The sequence below is a fragment of the Pelmatolapia mariae genome, linkage group LG9 (assembly GCF_036321145.2).
Source record: "Pelmatolapia mariae isolate MD_Pm_ZW linkage group LG9, Pm_UMD_F_2, whole genome shotgun sequence".
Lineage (NCBI taxonomy): Eukaryota > Metazoa > Chordata > Actinopteri > Cichliformes > Cichlidae > Pelmatolapia > Pelmatolapia mariae.
In genome coordinates, this window is record NC_086235.1 from 487,501 (window position 1) to 504,040 (window position 16,540).

General features: G+C 45.2%; 1 protein-coding gene across 12 annotated transcripts in view; it reads left to right on the forward strand.

The window, feature by feature from the left end:
- The window catches only part of LOC134634073 (receptor-type tyrosine-protein phosphatase mu-like), a 165,294-nt gene extending 150,200 nt beyond the window's left edge, over positions 1-15,094 (forward strand). For 11 of the 12 annotated variants that reach the window (XM_063483121.1, XM_063483122.1, XM_063483123.1 and 8 more), the window contains 9 exons: positions 1,747-1,901; positions 1,984-2,119; positions 2,830-2,979; positions 3,691-3,864; positions 4,620-4,751; positions 4,911-5,036; positions 7,261-7,424; positions 10,828-10,963; positions 11,620-15,094. In XM_063483121.1, the coding sequence (XP_063339191.1) occupies positions 1,747-1,901; positions 1,984-2,119; positions 2,830-2,979; positions 3,691-3,864; positions 4,620-4,751; positions 4,911-5,036; positions 7,261-7,424; positions 10,828-10,963; positions 11,620-11,673 (1,227 nt within the window). In that variant the 3' untranslated portion in view covers positions 11,674-15,094. The remainder of the gene's footprint in view (positions 1-1,746; positions 1,902-1,983; positions 2,120-2,829; positions 2,980-3,690; positions 3,865-4,619; positions 4,752-4,910; positions 5,037-7,260; positions 7,425-10,827; positions 10,964-11,619) is intronic. The other variant, XR_010094804.1, reaches the window with a different exon arrangement.
- The last annotated feature ends 1,446 nt before the right edge of the window (positions 15,095-16,540 follow it).

Consider the following 16,540-nt stretch of genomic DNA (forward strand, 5'->3'; position numbering starts at 1 on the left):
TTGAGTTTTTGCCTATAAACTGGAATAAGATGGACCAGGCAGTGATCAGAATGTCCCAAAGCTGCCCGGGGCACAGAGCCATCTTTTAGAGTGGTGTAACAGTGATCCAGTATGATGTTGTCCCTGGTGGGGCAGTCTATATGCTGTCTGTATTTAAGAAGTTCGTGGTTGAGGTTTGCTCTGTTAAAATCCCCAAGGATAATTATAAAGGAATCTGGGAATTTCCTTTCCAGGATGGTGATCTGGTCAGCCAGCTCGCACAGTGCGTTGTTCACGTTGGCCTGAGGAGGGATGTAAACTCCGACCAGCATGAAGGAAGAAAACTCCCACGGTGAATAAAACGGTTTACAGTTGATGAAAAAAGTTTCCAGGTTTGGGCTGCAGTGTTTCTGTAACACTGTGACATCAGTACACCAACCTTCATTAATGTAGAAGCAGACTCCACCACCCTTTGTTTTCCCTGAGAGCTCCGTTTCGCAGTCTGCCCGGCGAAGTTGGAAGCCCGGCAGATTTAAGGCAGCGTCTGGGACTCGTTCACTGAGCCAGGTTTCAGTGAAGCAGAGGGCAGCAGAGCGTGCAAAGTCCTTGTTAGTCCAGTTAAAGAGCAGTAATTCGTCGACTTTGTTTGGAAGAGAGCGGAGATTTGCGAGGTGAATAGAGGAAAGTGCCGTGCAGAATCCTCGCCGACGTAGTTTCACCAGCGCACCAGCGCGAGTCCCCCCGTCTACGTCTCCTCCAGGAGCCACAGAGAGCTGCTGCGCCTCCAACTAAAATCTCCAAAAAACTTTCCGGGTTTGTGAAAAATGGATAAGAACTATTGTGAGACAACTGCCTGATGTTTAGCAGTTGATCTCTGGGGAAAGTGATGTGGTCTGAGTGACCAAAAACAAGAAAAGTGTGAGAGAGCGCAGTACCGAGGCTGCCATCCGCGGCGCCATCTTGAAAGTGCACAGGTGTGTGAGTAATCAGAAGCTGTGTTTCTATGGATGCTTCATGCATGTGTCAGTGGGGCCCAGTTTATCAGTGTTTATTATGAATGGATTTGGGACTGACGTGGTCAGTGAAGGTATTCTGACGTCACCGCCAGCAACTGAAGGACTTAAAGCTAAAATATCTTTATGTTACACCTGTGCACACACAGACGTGTACACACACCTGTGCACACACAGACGTGTACACACACCTGTGCACACACAGACATGCACACACAGACGTGTACACACACCTGTGCACACACAGACATGTACACACACACCTGTGCACACACAGACGTGTACACACACCTGTGCACACACCTGTGCACACACAGACATGTACACACACACCTGTGCACACACAGACGTGTACACACACCTGTGCACACACCTGTGCACACACAGACATGTACACACACACCTGTGCACACAGACATGTACACACACCTGTGCACACACCTGTGCACACACAGACGTGTACACACACCTGTGCATACACAGACATGCACACACAGACGTGTACACACAGACGTGTACACACACCTGTGCACACACAGACATGTACACACACACCTGTGCACACACAGACGTGTACACACACACCTGTGCACACACAGACATGCACACACAGACGTGTACACACACCTGTGCACACACAGACGTGTACACACACACCTGTGCACACACAGACGTGTACACACACACCTGTGCACACACAGACGTGCACACACACCTGTGCACTGATCTGACCTCCGCTCTCTGTCTGTGTCAGAGGGGTGTGGCAGAGATCAGGGAGATCCGTCAGTTTCATTTCACCGGTTGGCCTGATCATGGCGTCCCGCTTCACGCCACCGGGCTGCTCGGCTTCATCCGCCGCGTCAAGGCCAAAACCCCACCCACCGCCGGCCCCACTGTGGTCCACTGCAGGTATGACTTTTGCTGTCATTACTAGTAACAAAGAAACTTCTTCATCACTGCTGACGTGACTGTGTGTGTGTGTGTGTGTCAGTGCGGGGGCGGGGCGTACAGGATGCTTCATCGTGATCGACATCATGCTGGACATGGCGGAGAGAGAGGGCGTGGTTGACATCTACAATTGTGTCCGCGAGCTGAGAGCACGAAGGGTTAACATGGTCCAGACTGAGGTACACACACACTCACACACACACACTCTCACACTCACACACAGACACACACTCACTCACACACACTCACACACAGACACACACACACTCTCACACTCACACACACACACACTCACACTCACACACACACACACTCACTCACACACACACACTCTCACACACACTCTCACACACACTCACTCTCACACACACTCACTCACACACACACTCACACACACTCACACTCTCACACACACTCACTCACACACACACACACACACTCTCACACACACTCACACACACACACACTCACACACACTCACACACACAGACACACACACACACACAGTGAAATACCTCCTACCTGTGTGCAGGTGTTCTGACCTGCAGGTAAACACTCACCTGTTCTGCCTGATCACTAAAAACTTGACGTTTCAAACTGCACATGCTCAGTTACTCAGCTTCATTCATGATCAAAGTTTCATCGATCATTCTTCATTGTCTCCGACTCTTCCTCACATCTTCATTGCTGACTGACAGGAAATGACAGAAATGAACGCCGCGATGACCTTCTCTAACTTTGAATGTCACTCGCCTGTCCTCCAGCCGCCGTGCGCTGACATTAATCTTTTATGAAGTGACATTTCAGCAGCCGACGTCCCATCAGTCAGAGCCGGGGAGGAGGAGGAGCTTATTTAAACAGTGTCTGACCACCTTCCTCTGTCTACCAGGAGCAGTACGTCTTCATCCACGATGCCATCTTGGAGGCGTGTCTGTGCGGTGACACAGCGATTCCAGCCAGTCAGCTGCGGTCGGTTTATTATGAGATGAACCGATTGGATCCTCAGACCAACTCGAGTCAGATCAAAGAGGAGTTCAGGGTAACGTGACGACCATGTTAATATTCTTCACGCTTCGTTTAGAGCATGAACCTGCCAGTGTCCATGAAATAATGAAACCACATCACAGCTCTGAGTGATGACATCATCATACCCCAGTTTCAAAATAAAAGTCAGAAATTCATATTATACAGTCTGAATATTGAGCCTGGTTCTGCTGGAGGTTTCTTCCTGTTAAAAGGGAGTTTTTCCTTCCCACTGTTGCCAAAGTGCTTGCTCATAGGGGGTCATATGATTGTTCTCTCTGTGTCGTTGTAGTGTCTTTACTTTAGATGGATACTTTATTGATCCCACATGGGACGATTTTGTGTTACAGCAGCATGATAGCGAGTAAAAATACACAACAATAAATGACACAATTCAAATAAAAGTGCCACAGACGCCCAGTAACAAACTGGTAACAAACTGGTGACACATCGGTAACAAACACACTGACGAATGAATAAAACTTAAAAATCAAACAAAAACAACGAGATTAAAACTTGAAGACATTTAAAAAAATGAAGACAAAATTAAATCACTAATTAAATGATTACAAATAACAAAATTAATGTTAACAAAAATGAAACGAAATCAATGAAAATAATAATGTTCCAAAGTCTGAGAAAGTAAAAATATGAGATGAAACCCTGAGGTTAAAAAGAAGGTGTCAGGTGTGTGTCCTGTTACACGTGTGTGTGTGTGCGCGCACAGACGCTGAACATGGTGACGCCGACTCTGCGGGTGGAGGACTGCAGCATCGCTCTGCTGCCCAGAAACCACGAGAAGAACCGTTGCATGGACGTGCTGCCTCCAGACCGCTGCCTGCCCTTCCTCATCACCATCGACGGGGAGAGCTCCAACTACATCAACGCTGCGCTCATGGACGTACGTCACACACACACACACAGTGGGTTTGATGAATGTGACTGCAGACTCGCAGCTTTGATTCGAACCTTTTGTTCCACGATAAGTGAAGCAGATTAAAGATGGGGAGCTGATCCGATAACTTTTCACTGGATCTCTCAGCTTGGCCCAAAGAGATGTGAGTGCAGGTGAACATTAGGCTGAAAAGTAAACCAATCAGAAACTCTGAGAGCGACCAGACCAGCCGTCAGGTTCTTTGTTTAGCAAAAGGCACAGAGGACTGAAGCGGAGAACGCTCAGTCGCTCTGCCGTCGTGCTGTCCTGCTGCAGCGACTTTCTCGCTAAGCGCAGATCATTCATGAATTCTGTGTGAAGCCCTTCAGGTCAGCTTGTGTTGGATTCTGTGTTATACTTGGAGGTTGTCATTTGGTGGCGATAGTGAGTAGAGGACTAACATTAGCAAGTGCTGCTCGGTGTCGATGCAGCAGAGGCTGTGTTAGGGCACTTGGAGCACAAGCGTCAGTGCCTCCGTTACACCCACATCAGACCTGCCTGAGGCAGCCAGGCAGCTGTCGCTATAGAAACACCAGCAAAGTGTTTAAAATATCAAAAAGTTAACGCAGGTTCAAAGAAGGAAGCACGCGTTCAGAAATATCTGCTGAAAACACCGACGTTGGAAATCCTGAGCACGGCTGTGTACAACAGTGACATCCACCCTGCTGTGTCTGCTTGTGTGACATCACTTCCTGCTGTCTGACTGACCTCGTGTCATGCAGAGCTACAAGCAGCCGTCGGCGTTCATCGTTACCCAGCATCCTTTGCCCAACACGGTGAAGGACTTCTGGCGCCTGGTCCTCGACTATCACTGCACATCCATCGTCATGCTGAATGATGTCGACCCTGCACAGGTGAAGCTCCACCCACACACACTCAAAGATTTTCAGATATATTAGAACAGGTGGTTGATGATGACGTCATAGTACAGGCGCTTTGGTAAGGGCGGAGTAAAACTCATGAGCTGATCAATAACTTCCCTTTGTGTGTGTGTGTGTGTGTGTGTGTGTTAGCTGTGCCCTCAGTACTGGCCAGAGAATGGTCTCCATCGCCTCGGCTCGCTGCAGGTGGAGTTCGTGTCCGCTGACCTGGAGGAGGACGTGATCAGCCGAATCTTCAGGATCTACAACACAGCCAGGGTGCGCTTTTAGATTCCTGTTACTGACCCGTAAATATGCCGCGTTACTAAACCGCGACTTTGTTTGTGAGAGCGTCTCATGACAATGACGTGAGCGCGTGCAACGTCCGTGGTAGCAACAGACGTGTGCAGATCAACAATGGATAATATGGAGTGTTGGAGGGAGTACGACCATGCAGCGTTTAAAGCTTGGAAGTAATCACATTACTTTAAGTTTGATTCTGTAAAAAGTGACAGAAACATTAGCGTGTGCTGTAAACTCTGCGTGGGAAGAAAACTTCTTTCTACAGCGAAAAATTAAACTTCAAATCTGATCAAGCAGCGAGCACGCTGCCACGGGATTTTCTATTTTCGTTTTTTTTTTAATCCCGTCCACACGTAAACGCAAAAACACGCTAGGAACATGCCAAAGCAACAGGTGGCGATATATTCCTAACCGTGCAGAAATGTTGGCCAATCAGAAGTCTAGAAGCCTGGGTGGGACAAACAAACAAAGAACCGAGTCCTGTGTGTGGAGGGACACTGTGTGTATATGTAAGCATTTAAACACTGCGGAGAGTAACAGTAACAGTATTTTGTGTAAGTCCGCCATTGTAGAAATTCATTTCACCAAAACAATAACGTGGCGCACAGTGTGACGTCAAAATAGGCGCACGCCTTTGACGCTGCGTTTTCTCCGTTTTCCTCGTCCACACGTAAACGCAAAAACTGAGTTTTTAAAAATCTCCGTCTTCAGTGACCGAAAACGCCGTTTACGTGTGGACGAAAGGTGCAAACGCACAGAAAAATCTGTGTTTTCAAAAATACCCGGGTACGTGTGGATGTAGCCTGAGTTTGTTTCCTGTAAAAACCTGGCTGCCCTTCACTCTGTAAGTATCCGTAGGTTGGAATGTCAAATAAAATACACTGAAATTTGATTTATTAAATTGATTTAATGTAAGCAACAAACTTGAGCCAAACTCAAGTCCAGCCAGGTTTCCACCCAGGCTGCTCTTGTGCTTGATTTGGTGTCAGCCCACAGTCAGGGCTTTGTCACGCTCGCCTCGGTCTTCTGGAGGGCGTTCTTCACCAGGAGCGACGTATGTGTTGGGTTGTTGACATGCTGGAAGACAAAGTGATGACTCAGAACTAGTTTAGCCGCTGACTGCTTCAGGTCTTCATTCACATATCCTTCTTTCTTCATGACTCCACCCACCTCGATGAAATTCCCAGGTCCAGACGCAGTGAAGCATGCCACCACCGTGCTTCACTGTGGGGACGCTGTCCTTTGGGTCGTAGCCTCCGTCTTCTTTCTCAGTCCGTCCTGTGCAGGTTCTATTGGCCGTCTTCTTTGAGACTAGGATTCCTGACTCGGCTGAGTCATCCATTAGTGTCTCTGCCGTGCTGGAGCCCCGAGAGAACCGCCATCGTGGCAGCAGTCCTGCGATGGCTGTTCTCTCAGGTCTCCGCTGCCGCGGCGGCTGTTCGCCATCGTTAGAACCGCCTCGCCTCTACGTGACATCTCTGTGGATGTGTAGAGTAATTATCTTTGTCTTCAGATCCTGAAGGAGTAAAACTGCATCACCCTACACGGAGGGTCTGTTTGGTTTTGCCCTCACATATTCAGGGCGCGTTTGATTTCTATGTAATAAAGCTGAGCTGCGCCTGTGTTTGATCCAAGCCTCCGCTCTCTCTCTCCTGCTGCACCAGATTTAGCTCAGGATGTGTTTGATTTAAACCTCCTCACCTCCCCGTCGGGCTGAGTTTGAGTGCGGCTGTGATTCAGGGCCTCGTTTCCTCCGTGCGTCTCAACAAATATCGGCTGTGTTTGATCCGCGCTCCCGTCTCCACCCGCCTCGCTGTGGCAGCTTGATTTTGGTGTTTGAGTTAAAGCTCTCTCCTGCTGTCTGCTCACAGGAACCTGTCTTTGCTTTCTTTGCTGTTCCCACTTTGCTGTCTCAATAAGCTCCCTAATATCTTTCCTTTCCTCTCATTTCCTTCCATCTACATTATATATCTTCCTTTCCTCTCTCCTGTTCTTTCCTGTCTTCTTTACTCCTAAAATTTATTTCTTTTGACTTCCTTTCCCTTTCTCCCTTCACAGTTTCCTTACTTCCTTTCTCCTCAGTGTTTAGTTTAGAGGTGCACTTGGTTCATGTCTGTGTTCTTCTGGGGAAGTGTTTGATTATCCATTGGTTGTTTGGGGCGAGCTTGTTTTGACTGCCTGGTTCTCCCTGTGTCTCCAGCCGCAGGACGGGTACCGCATGGTGCAGCAGTTCCAGTTCCTGGGCTGGCCGATGTACCGCGACACGCCCGTCTCCAAGCGCTCCTTCCTCAAGCTCGTGCACCAGGTGGACAAATGGCAGGAGGAGTACGACGGCGGCGAGGGGCGCACCGTCGTCCACTGCCTGTAAGAGTACACGCTGCACGCAGCACTGCAGACAGTACTGCACACTGCACTACACACAGTACTGCAGACAGTACTACACACATTACAGACAGTACACTCTCTTTTAATACACACAGTACTACACAAACTACTACAAAAGTACAGTGTCTTATAATACACAGTACTACACACAGTACTACAAAAAGTATACTGTCTTTTAATAAACACAGTACTGCACGCAGTACTACACACAGTACTACACACAATACTACAAAAAGTACACTGTCTTTTAATACACACAGTACTACACACAATACTACATAAAGTACTACACACAGTACTACACACAATATTACAGACAGTACACTCTCTTTTAATACACACAGTGCTAAAGACAGTACCCTGACGGGCAGGGTTTTTATTGCCTTTAAGAGTACCACACAGTATTACATGCAGTACTACACATAACACTACAGAAAGAAAACTGTGTTTTCATTACTTTACTGCAAGAGTATCACTGTTTCTTACACAGGAAATGCACACAGTACTGCAGAGAGTACTGCAGTGTCAGTAGTTATAAAGTTTGTTTGTGTGGTGTTTTGTCTCCATCTAGTGGTCACAACATGAACCGCTCTCATTCTCATCTATGTAACCCCTGACTCCTCTCCTCTCTCCTCTCCTCTCCTCTCTCCTCTCCTCTCCTCTCCTCTCCTCTCCTCTCCTCTCCTCTCCTCTCCTCTCCTTCCTGCACTGCATGCTGGGAGTGTGAGTGAATGGGTGTGTGAAGGTGTTTGGTGAGTGTGTGGAGCTGCTGAGTGAGTTTGGGACGTTTGGATTTTTTTTCTTTTCCGGGAAATTTTGGGCTTATGGGTGGTTAAAAGGTAAGGCAAGTTTATTTCATTGTGTTGTGTGAAGTGAAGAATTCTAGTTAATTGGCCAGTTTTACCTTGAGTCATGGCGTCCCTCCCTGGTGAGGGTTCGCCTCCCCTGTCTATTAGACATGGGGCCAGGGTGGTGGCACCCCAGCAGTACACCGTGGAGCAGGTTCTGCTAGCTGTTGGTGAACAGGTGGGCCATGAGAATATAACTTACGGCTCTCGGATGAACAAGGCTGTGGTTACTTTTCTCCGTGAGGAGCGCTTGGTTCACCTGTTGGTTGAAAGGGGGATCATTCTGGATGATTTGTTTGTGGCTGTTTCGCCACTGTTTGTGCCGTCTACGCGGGTCACCGTGTCCGGTGTCCCGCCGTTCATCCCGAATGAACTGCTTGAAAGGGAACTGACCCGGTTTGGAAAGTTTGCTAGCGGGTTCAGGGTTGTTCGTCTTGGCTGCAAAGACGCCAGACTGCAGCACGTTCAGTCACTAAGACGGCAGGCCTTCATGTACCTGAACGATCCTTCGCAGACACTGGAAGTGTCGTTTAAAGTGAGGTATGAAAACGGCTTATATACTGTTTACGCCAGTGCAGGTAGCATGAAGTGTTTTGAGTGTGGTGATGTTGGCCATAAACGCTCATCCTGCCCTCACAAAGAGCAGGAGGTGCGCCGTGAACAAGAGGCTCATGCTAGTGGGGCAAGTGAGCAGGAGCGCGCTGTAGATGCCGGTACGGGGGAACAGCCGGCTCGTAGCGGTGTGGACGAGCAGCCGTCTACGAGCAGCGCTGTCATCGGCGAGCCGCTAGCGGCGCAGGGTGACAGAATGGAGGTCGCAGCCAGTGCTCCACAGGCTGCGCTAGAAGAACAGGGGATAGTACAGGCGACCACTGAGGTGGAGGATGGATGTGATGACATACAGGTTAGGGAAAGTGTGGAGGAAAATCAGGACAGTGGGCAGACCAAAGCAACGGTAAGTGAGGTGGGTGTTGCGAATGTAATTTCAGGTTCTTTGAGCGCAGAAAATGAGGAAGACGACTTGTTGGAAGATGATTCCCTGTCACAATGCTCTGATATTGTTTCACAAGAAGACCATCAGCAGTCATATTCCATAGACGATATAAACCGCTTTTTGGATGAGACATTTAGTATGCAGTCTGTGGAAGTCACTGAGTTTTTTCCAGATGTTGATCTTTTTATAAAATCTGTTCTGAAACTGAGAAGAGTTGTTGGTTATGAACAATTAAGCAAACAGAAAAGATTCCGTCTTAAAAAGATCTTGACTAAGTTGAGGAGGGAAAAACGTGGAAAAACTCCTTTAAAAGCATAGTGAGATGTTTGGAGCACTAAGGGTGTCTTTCTGGAAGCGTCTCACTGTCTTTTCTCTTTTTCTCCTCCTCTTCTCTCTGTCTTATATGGCGAGCTTGAGAGTAGGTACACTTAACATTAATGGGGGTAGGGATAGGGAAAGGCGTGCAGTCTTAGTGGAGCTTAGCAAGAACAAAAACATTGATGTGTTCTTTTTACAGGAAACACATAGCACTATAGATAATGAGACAGAATGGGGAATGAGTTGGAGTGGGCCGGCTTTTTTAAGTCATGGTACCAACCTCAGTGCGGGTGTAGCAATTTTATTTTCTAGGCACCTTCACCTGTCACATGTTTCTGTCTGTGAGATAGAGCAGGGAAGGGCTCAGGTAGTAAAAGCAACCATCAAGGGAATGTCTTTTGCTTTTATGAATGTATACGCCCATAACTCAGCTGCCGGTCGTGTGCGATTATTTCGTAAAATCACTGATGAGTTATCAAAATTAAATAGTGGTTCAATAATAGTGGTGGGAGGGGACTGGAATTGCACAACCCACCCTTCAGTTGACAGAAACACAGGAGAGCCTCACCCACCTTCGGGCTCACTTTTGTCTACAGTCATTCTTCAGAATGATTTGACTGATGTGTGGAGAAAGCTCCATCCCACAACCAGACAGTATACATATGTAAAGGTCTCTGAGAGCAATGTGAAGGCAGCTAGGCTTGATAGATTATATGTCAACCAGACGTATATTAATAGACTAGTTAAAGCAGAGATTTCACCTGTTGGTTTTTCTGATCATCATTTAGTGACTGCAGATATTTCTTTATTGATGCATTCTAACGTCTGTTCGCACTGGCGAAATGGAATCAGATTTATCTTTGCAGCTTTCTTACGGGTCGGGCAAAAAGGGGAATCTGGCTAACCTGCAGAAACAAAATGGAAACTTATGTTCAAAGGTCTGGTGTCTGCATGTGTTATGATAGAATTTACTTATTATATAATGGTGGCAGGTGTGGATCATTTTATTTCTGTTTGGTTGGAAACAAATGTCTTGTGTACAGTGTACAATGATTTGCTTGTTCTTGGTTTATGACGATTGTAAATGTTTCTGTTTTTGAGGGGTGTTCTTGTGAATATATGCAATAATATTTTTATGTGCTACTTTATGTAACTGTTGACAGAGAACTCAAAAGTCAAAGGTCTCCTTTCTCCTGACTCCTCTGTCCTGTCTCCTCCTCAGGAATGGCGGAGGTCGCAGTGGTGTGTTCTGCAGTATCAGTATCGTGTGTGAGATGTTGCGTCAGCAGCGCTGCGTCGACGTTTTTCACGCTGTAAAAACTTTGAGGAACAACAAGCCAAACATGGTCGACCTGCTGGTAACCACCAACCTTCATCACAGACACTGGCTCGCTTTAACTTTAATAATTATTATTTCTTTTCTCCATTTCTTCGGTGGTTTAGCAAATTATTTTGTATTTGTATTTTATGACTAAAGTTAAAAAAAGGTTAATTTTGCAGTAAATCAAAGAGGAACTTAACACTGAATCCATAACTGTATTTTTAAGACTAAAATATAAAAACATTTTCTCAGTAATAATGATATATTATTATTATTATATATTATTATTATTAAGGTGTTTCATAATTTTCTGTTGTGTTTTATAATAATTATTGTATTCTATAAACATACACTACCGGTCAAAGGTTTTAGGACACGCCAATTTTTCCATTTTTTTATTGAAAGTTATGCAGTTTAATGTCTCATTGCAGTCTGACATGAAAGCATAGTACAAATACTGTATGCACCTAGTTGGTCAGGGGTTCATCCTACAGCAACATAATGACCCGAAACATAAGTCCAAGCTGTGCCAGAACCACCTCAGGAAAACAGAAGGAGGTGGTGAACTTGAACACATGGAGTGTGCAGTGACCGGTGTGGATACTGAGTTGTTTTTACATCATCCTGTGTAATAAAAAGTGTTTCTTTGTTAAAAATGTGAATGAATGACATCTGGTGTCTGTGTTTCCATAGGAACAGTATAAGTTCTGTTATGAAGTCGCTCTGGAGTACCTGAACTCTGCTTAGAGCCTCCTTCAACACAGAGGAGGAGGAGCAGAGAGACTACTGACTGAAGAAGAGGAGGAGGATGAAGGCATGTTTACACTGCCTGGTTTGAACTGTTGGATTCTGTGAGCGACGCTCAGCGTTCACCTCGTGTCACTTTGTGGTTTTTTTACCCTTTTGTTGTTTCAATGAAACTGAAACAATAAAAACACCATCAGAGCGGGTCGCTTCACCTGTCAGCCATCCCCACCACCAGCACAGGAAGTCCTTACAGCCAGGATTCAAAACAGGATGTCCTTGCAGTCATGTTTTGTACAGGAATCTTTAACCGTGTCCGATTGCTGGTTGAAATCAGCTGACCTGTCAGGAAGAAGCTGCTGTCCGCGGAGAATCATTAACCCTCGCATAAACCCTCTTACCTCTGAGATTGAAGGGACCCTAAAATCAGATTGACTTTCATTTGTGAATTCATGTCATGTCAAGAAGTGTGAACTTCATCATCCCTCTGGAAACAAGACTGAAAGTTGGCTGGATCACGCTGACCAAGGTAGCTAAGATGGTTTGACCCTGCAGAGGCAGGAAGTCACTCGGCCTGAATCTGAGTGCCATAGTCTGGCCAGTTATGATAAAACTTATTTAACCAAACAAACTTCACCAATTTGAATCTGCCAACTCTTCCCCCAAAGAGGCCCAAAATCAAACCAAATCTGGCAGACATCACAGAGCCAGAGCTGTCAGAACACGTGTCTGCCTTCACGCAGCCGAGAGTCTGCAGACGCTTGGCCAAGAGTCTGCCAATGCTCAGCTGAGAGTCAGTTGACCCTCAGCCGAGATTCTGGACACTCAGTCGAGAGTCTGCCGACATTTAGCTGAGTCTGCCAAAATTAGCAGAGTCTGCGGACACGCTTATTTATAAAGATGTAGTGAGTGCTGACAGCTGTCTGGTATGAAATGATCACAGCAAGTAATTAGTGATTAGTTCACCATTGGTCAAGTTGTGCACATCAGCAGTCCCCGACCTTTTTTGTGCCACGGACCGGTTCATGTCCGACAATATTTTCACGGACCAGTCTTTAAGGATAAATACAACAAAATAAAAACATTACCGCTACCAAAAAAAAGATTTATTCATAACACTCGGGATAAGACGTAGGGAAACAGAGTTAACGATAAAAACGATTAAAAAAATAACGATAAAAGCCCTAAAAACCATAAAGTTCACACCCGAGCCTCAACTCTCGCAGTCTGTTACCAAACGACCGGTCCGTGGCCCGGGGGTTGGGGACCGCTGGTGCACATGACATCAGAGCTCAGGCTCATTATTGTGTTTAATTAAGCACAGCCATGATTAGAAGCTGAATGATGCCAACATTTGTTAATATATTTTTCTTTATTTATGTGTAGGGATGGGTATCGAAACCCGGTTCTGTTTCAATTCCTTGGAATTGTTTGCCATTTTTGCAAACGATTCCCTTATCGATTCCAGTCGCCCCGAATGACGTCACCACGTTGCGGAGCGTCATTTACCTGGCAGGAAACATGGCGGCTCAAACGCTCAAAAGTTTGGTCATACTTTACGAGAACGGATGACAACAGGGAACTTGCAATACTTGCAAAGTAGATATTTCATTTAAGGGAGGAAACACTACGAATCTGCAAAAGCATTTGCTCACAAAACACGCGATGACCTTAAATGAATGTCGTGTTTTTAATTCCTCTCCGGACTCGTGAATCTCAACCCAGCAGCAGCGGTAACGTTTGCACGTCCTCTCCCGTTAATGCGGCAGGTAAATAATCAACTAACAGTGCATATTATGTTAGCGCGATCTGCCTTATTACAAAACCTGCCATTACTGTGCATTTAGGTGACCATGATGAGACAGACAGAGTCTGGCTGGCTCAGATGCTGGCAGTTCTCGCTGCAGTCTGCCGGTAGCGTCTCCTTTCAGGCCAGGATAGACGAATGTCACCGAGCAGTGACTAAGTTTGTGGTCAAAGGCTTGCACCCATTTGCCACAGCAGATGCCCCCGATTTTCAGTAAGTGAATGTGTTTAATTGTAGGCAGGGACATTACTGGATATTCTTGTGTAATTGCTACAGAATAATTTATGTTATACTTTGTTATTGCTACAGAAGAATATTTATTTTATTTTACATTTACAATTTTTTTCCCCGGGGACCCTGTGACACCCCATTGAAGAGCCGTAGGCTGTGGATCTCTTAAGATCTCACTGTTGGGTTTGTAAGGCCATGTTACTCCTAAATTTCTATCTTGTTCAAGATATAAAACAAAGTTCTAAGCTAATCGACCTTAGTGTTCTCCTTTTTTAAAAAGAATCGATAAAGAATCGAATCGTTAAACAGAATCGAAAATGGAATCGGAATCGTAAAAATCTTATCAATACCCATCCCTATTTATGTGTATCATCAAGTAAAAATGCCAACATGTTTCAGATTTTCACAGGTTTTAAATCGAAACACTTTCCTCTGATGAGTCTGACGTGAATTCATAATCTCTACAGAGCAGCATGTGGATGTGTTAGAAGAGCTTGGTTTAATCAGTTATAGAAATATGTGAGGAGGACACAGAGATGGCAGAGAGATACCAGGATATAGTGATCCCTGATACCTCATGTCATCATGGACCATCAGTACGATCCAGTTTGAGGAGCTGGAACCAGTAAACCCAAATGAGCCAAAAACTGATCAAGCTGATGAACTGGATCCTCAAAATAACCTCAACTCAAGGCCAATTGCTGTCCATTGTTCCAGAGCTGTGTCACTCACAGAGTTCATTGCTGAGAATGAAAAGATGATTTTTTCATGTTTTGCACCTGAGGACTTGTGTATGATTCTGGTCGGTCTAACCTCAGAAAGCACAGAAAAAAAAGTGTCATGGTTCTTCTTGGGTTTTTTCCACTTAGATGTTTAAAGATGTTTAATGACACATTGAGAGTCATCATCCGTTTTCTTCTCTGACGTTTAATCTCTGCTGCTTCAGATTTAAAAGTAACTGAACTGGAAACATCGAAGCACATCGTCCTTCGTCTGGTCCTTGACTCCCATCACTTTGTGGTTTTCAGTGTTTCTTTGTTTTGTCGTCACGCAGCAGGTGGGCGAGGCCGGCTGCTGGGTTGTTTCAGACTGTTAATAATGTACATAGAGCAGCGGGAGGCAGGAAGAAGAATATTTATTCCTTCATTTGTTCTTGGTGTCCATGCCGTCCTTGTTCTCCTGAAGCACACAGAGAGAGACAATCATGGTGGACGATTTTAGCGTTTCGCCAACAGAATCACAGGTCGCGCTCTCAGCCCGGTCCTGTGGGTGTGGCTTCGCCTGAACCCTGTTGATGAATGGCTCTGGTGCTGAGGAGAACTTAATGAAAGCTTTTATTTATGTTGCTGATTCCAGAATATAACAAATAAAAACCTGTATACACTCTCCAGCCTGTGTCTGTCACCTCACTGAGCCAGCCAGTCATACTTTGTGTTGGGCGACGCACATAAAGCACTTATAAATGTTTCAGTTGTTTCATTTTTCTTAAAAGAAGTTCCCTGATTTAACAGAAATTGTAAAAAAAAACAAAACAACAACTTTGATTTTAATAAGGACAAACTGTTTATTTAAGGCTGGAAAACATTACAAAACAAAAAGGCAAAGACGAAACTCACCAAGAACCTAAGCTGTGTGAACTAAGATTAAAACATGAAAAACCCAGAGCATGGATACATAGAAAAACTTTGAAACACGACATGAACACACAGGAGGTGATCAGGGGAAGTGGAGACTACGTGCTTTGTCTCTAGGGGCCACCGTATATATTTATATATAAACATATAAATAAAACCACATTTTTTTTTTACATTAGTAATTCCTTTTGTGCATAATTTTATATTATTGTAATAATAAATTAATTAAAGCAACAAAACAACCTGAAGAGCCGGTTCGGAGCCGAAAGAGCCGGCTCTTTTTAGTGAGCCGAGCCGAAAGAGCCGGTTCTCTAAAAAGAGCCGGAAATCCCATCACTAGTGGAGACACATGGAGAAACAGCAGATTAGAATGAACAACGTCACAGAGTAAAATTAGAAGAGTGAAATTAAACACATTCAACACAGAAACACAAGACTTTCAAAATAAAACAGGAAACGTGGAGAGACATAGATATGACAACACAAGCTTGACAATATGGAACACACAGACCTAAAACACATGACAGACTGGACAAGAAACAAAAACCAAGGACACAGATGATAGTAATGGCTAAACTAAAACTTAACTAGACCCTAAACAAGAATAACACAAGAACTTATAATCACAAACATTACATAAGAAACTCAAAAATACAGAATACAATCAACACGCTGGCTCAGAGACCCAGCCCCTGACAGGTATTCTGGATAAGTTTTGTGACCCACAGGTCTTTAGTTTCAAAGGCTGTCAGGGTTGAGATGATTGTGCCGGTCCAAGCCAAGAGTGGAACCCAGTACACATACAGACTAAGTAAGGACAGAATCAGAAGTTCAGTTAAAGTCATCTAAAATCAGAATTTGGAGTAAAAACTGAGAATAACTATGCAAACAGTTTGGGTACAAACCCAAAGTCCACAGTAAAACTGAAAGGTTCAGTAAAAGCTGGAGTCCTTTCCAAATATTTTCTGTAAAAATCAGTAACCCTCCCTGAATACTGAAGTGGCTATGACATGAAATGATGGTGTAGAAGAAGACTTAACAGTTTAACTCAGGGAACAGAGTCCCATACACAAGTAGAGGATGGTGACCGACTCCTGGCAGGAGATCCAGGATTTCCCAGAGAATAACACTCTGTCAGAGCATCGATTCCATAGCGACCAGAAATTATCAGACCTCTGGTTGCTATGAAAGCTTTTTT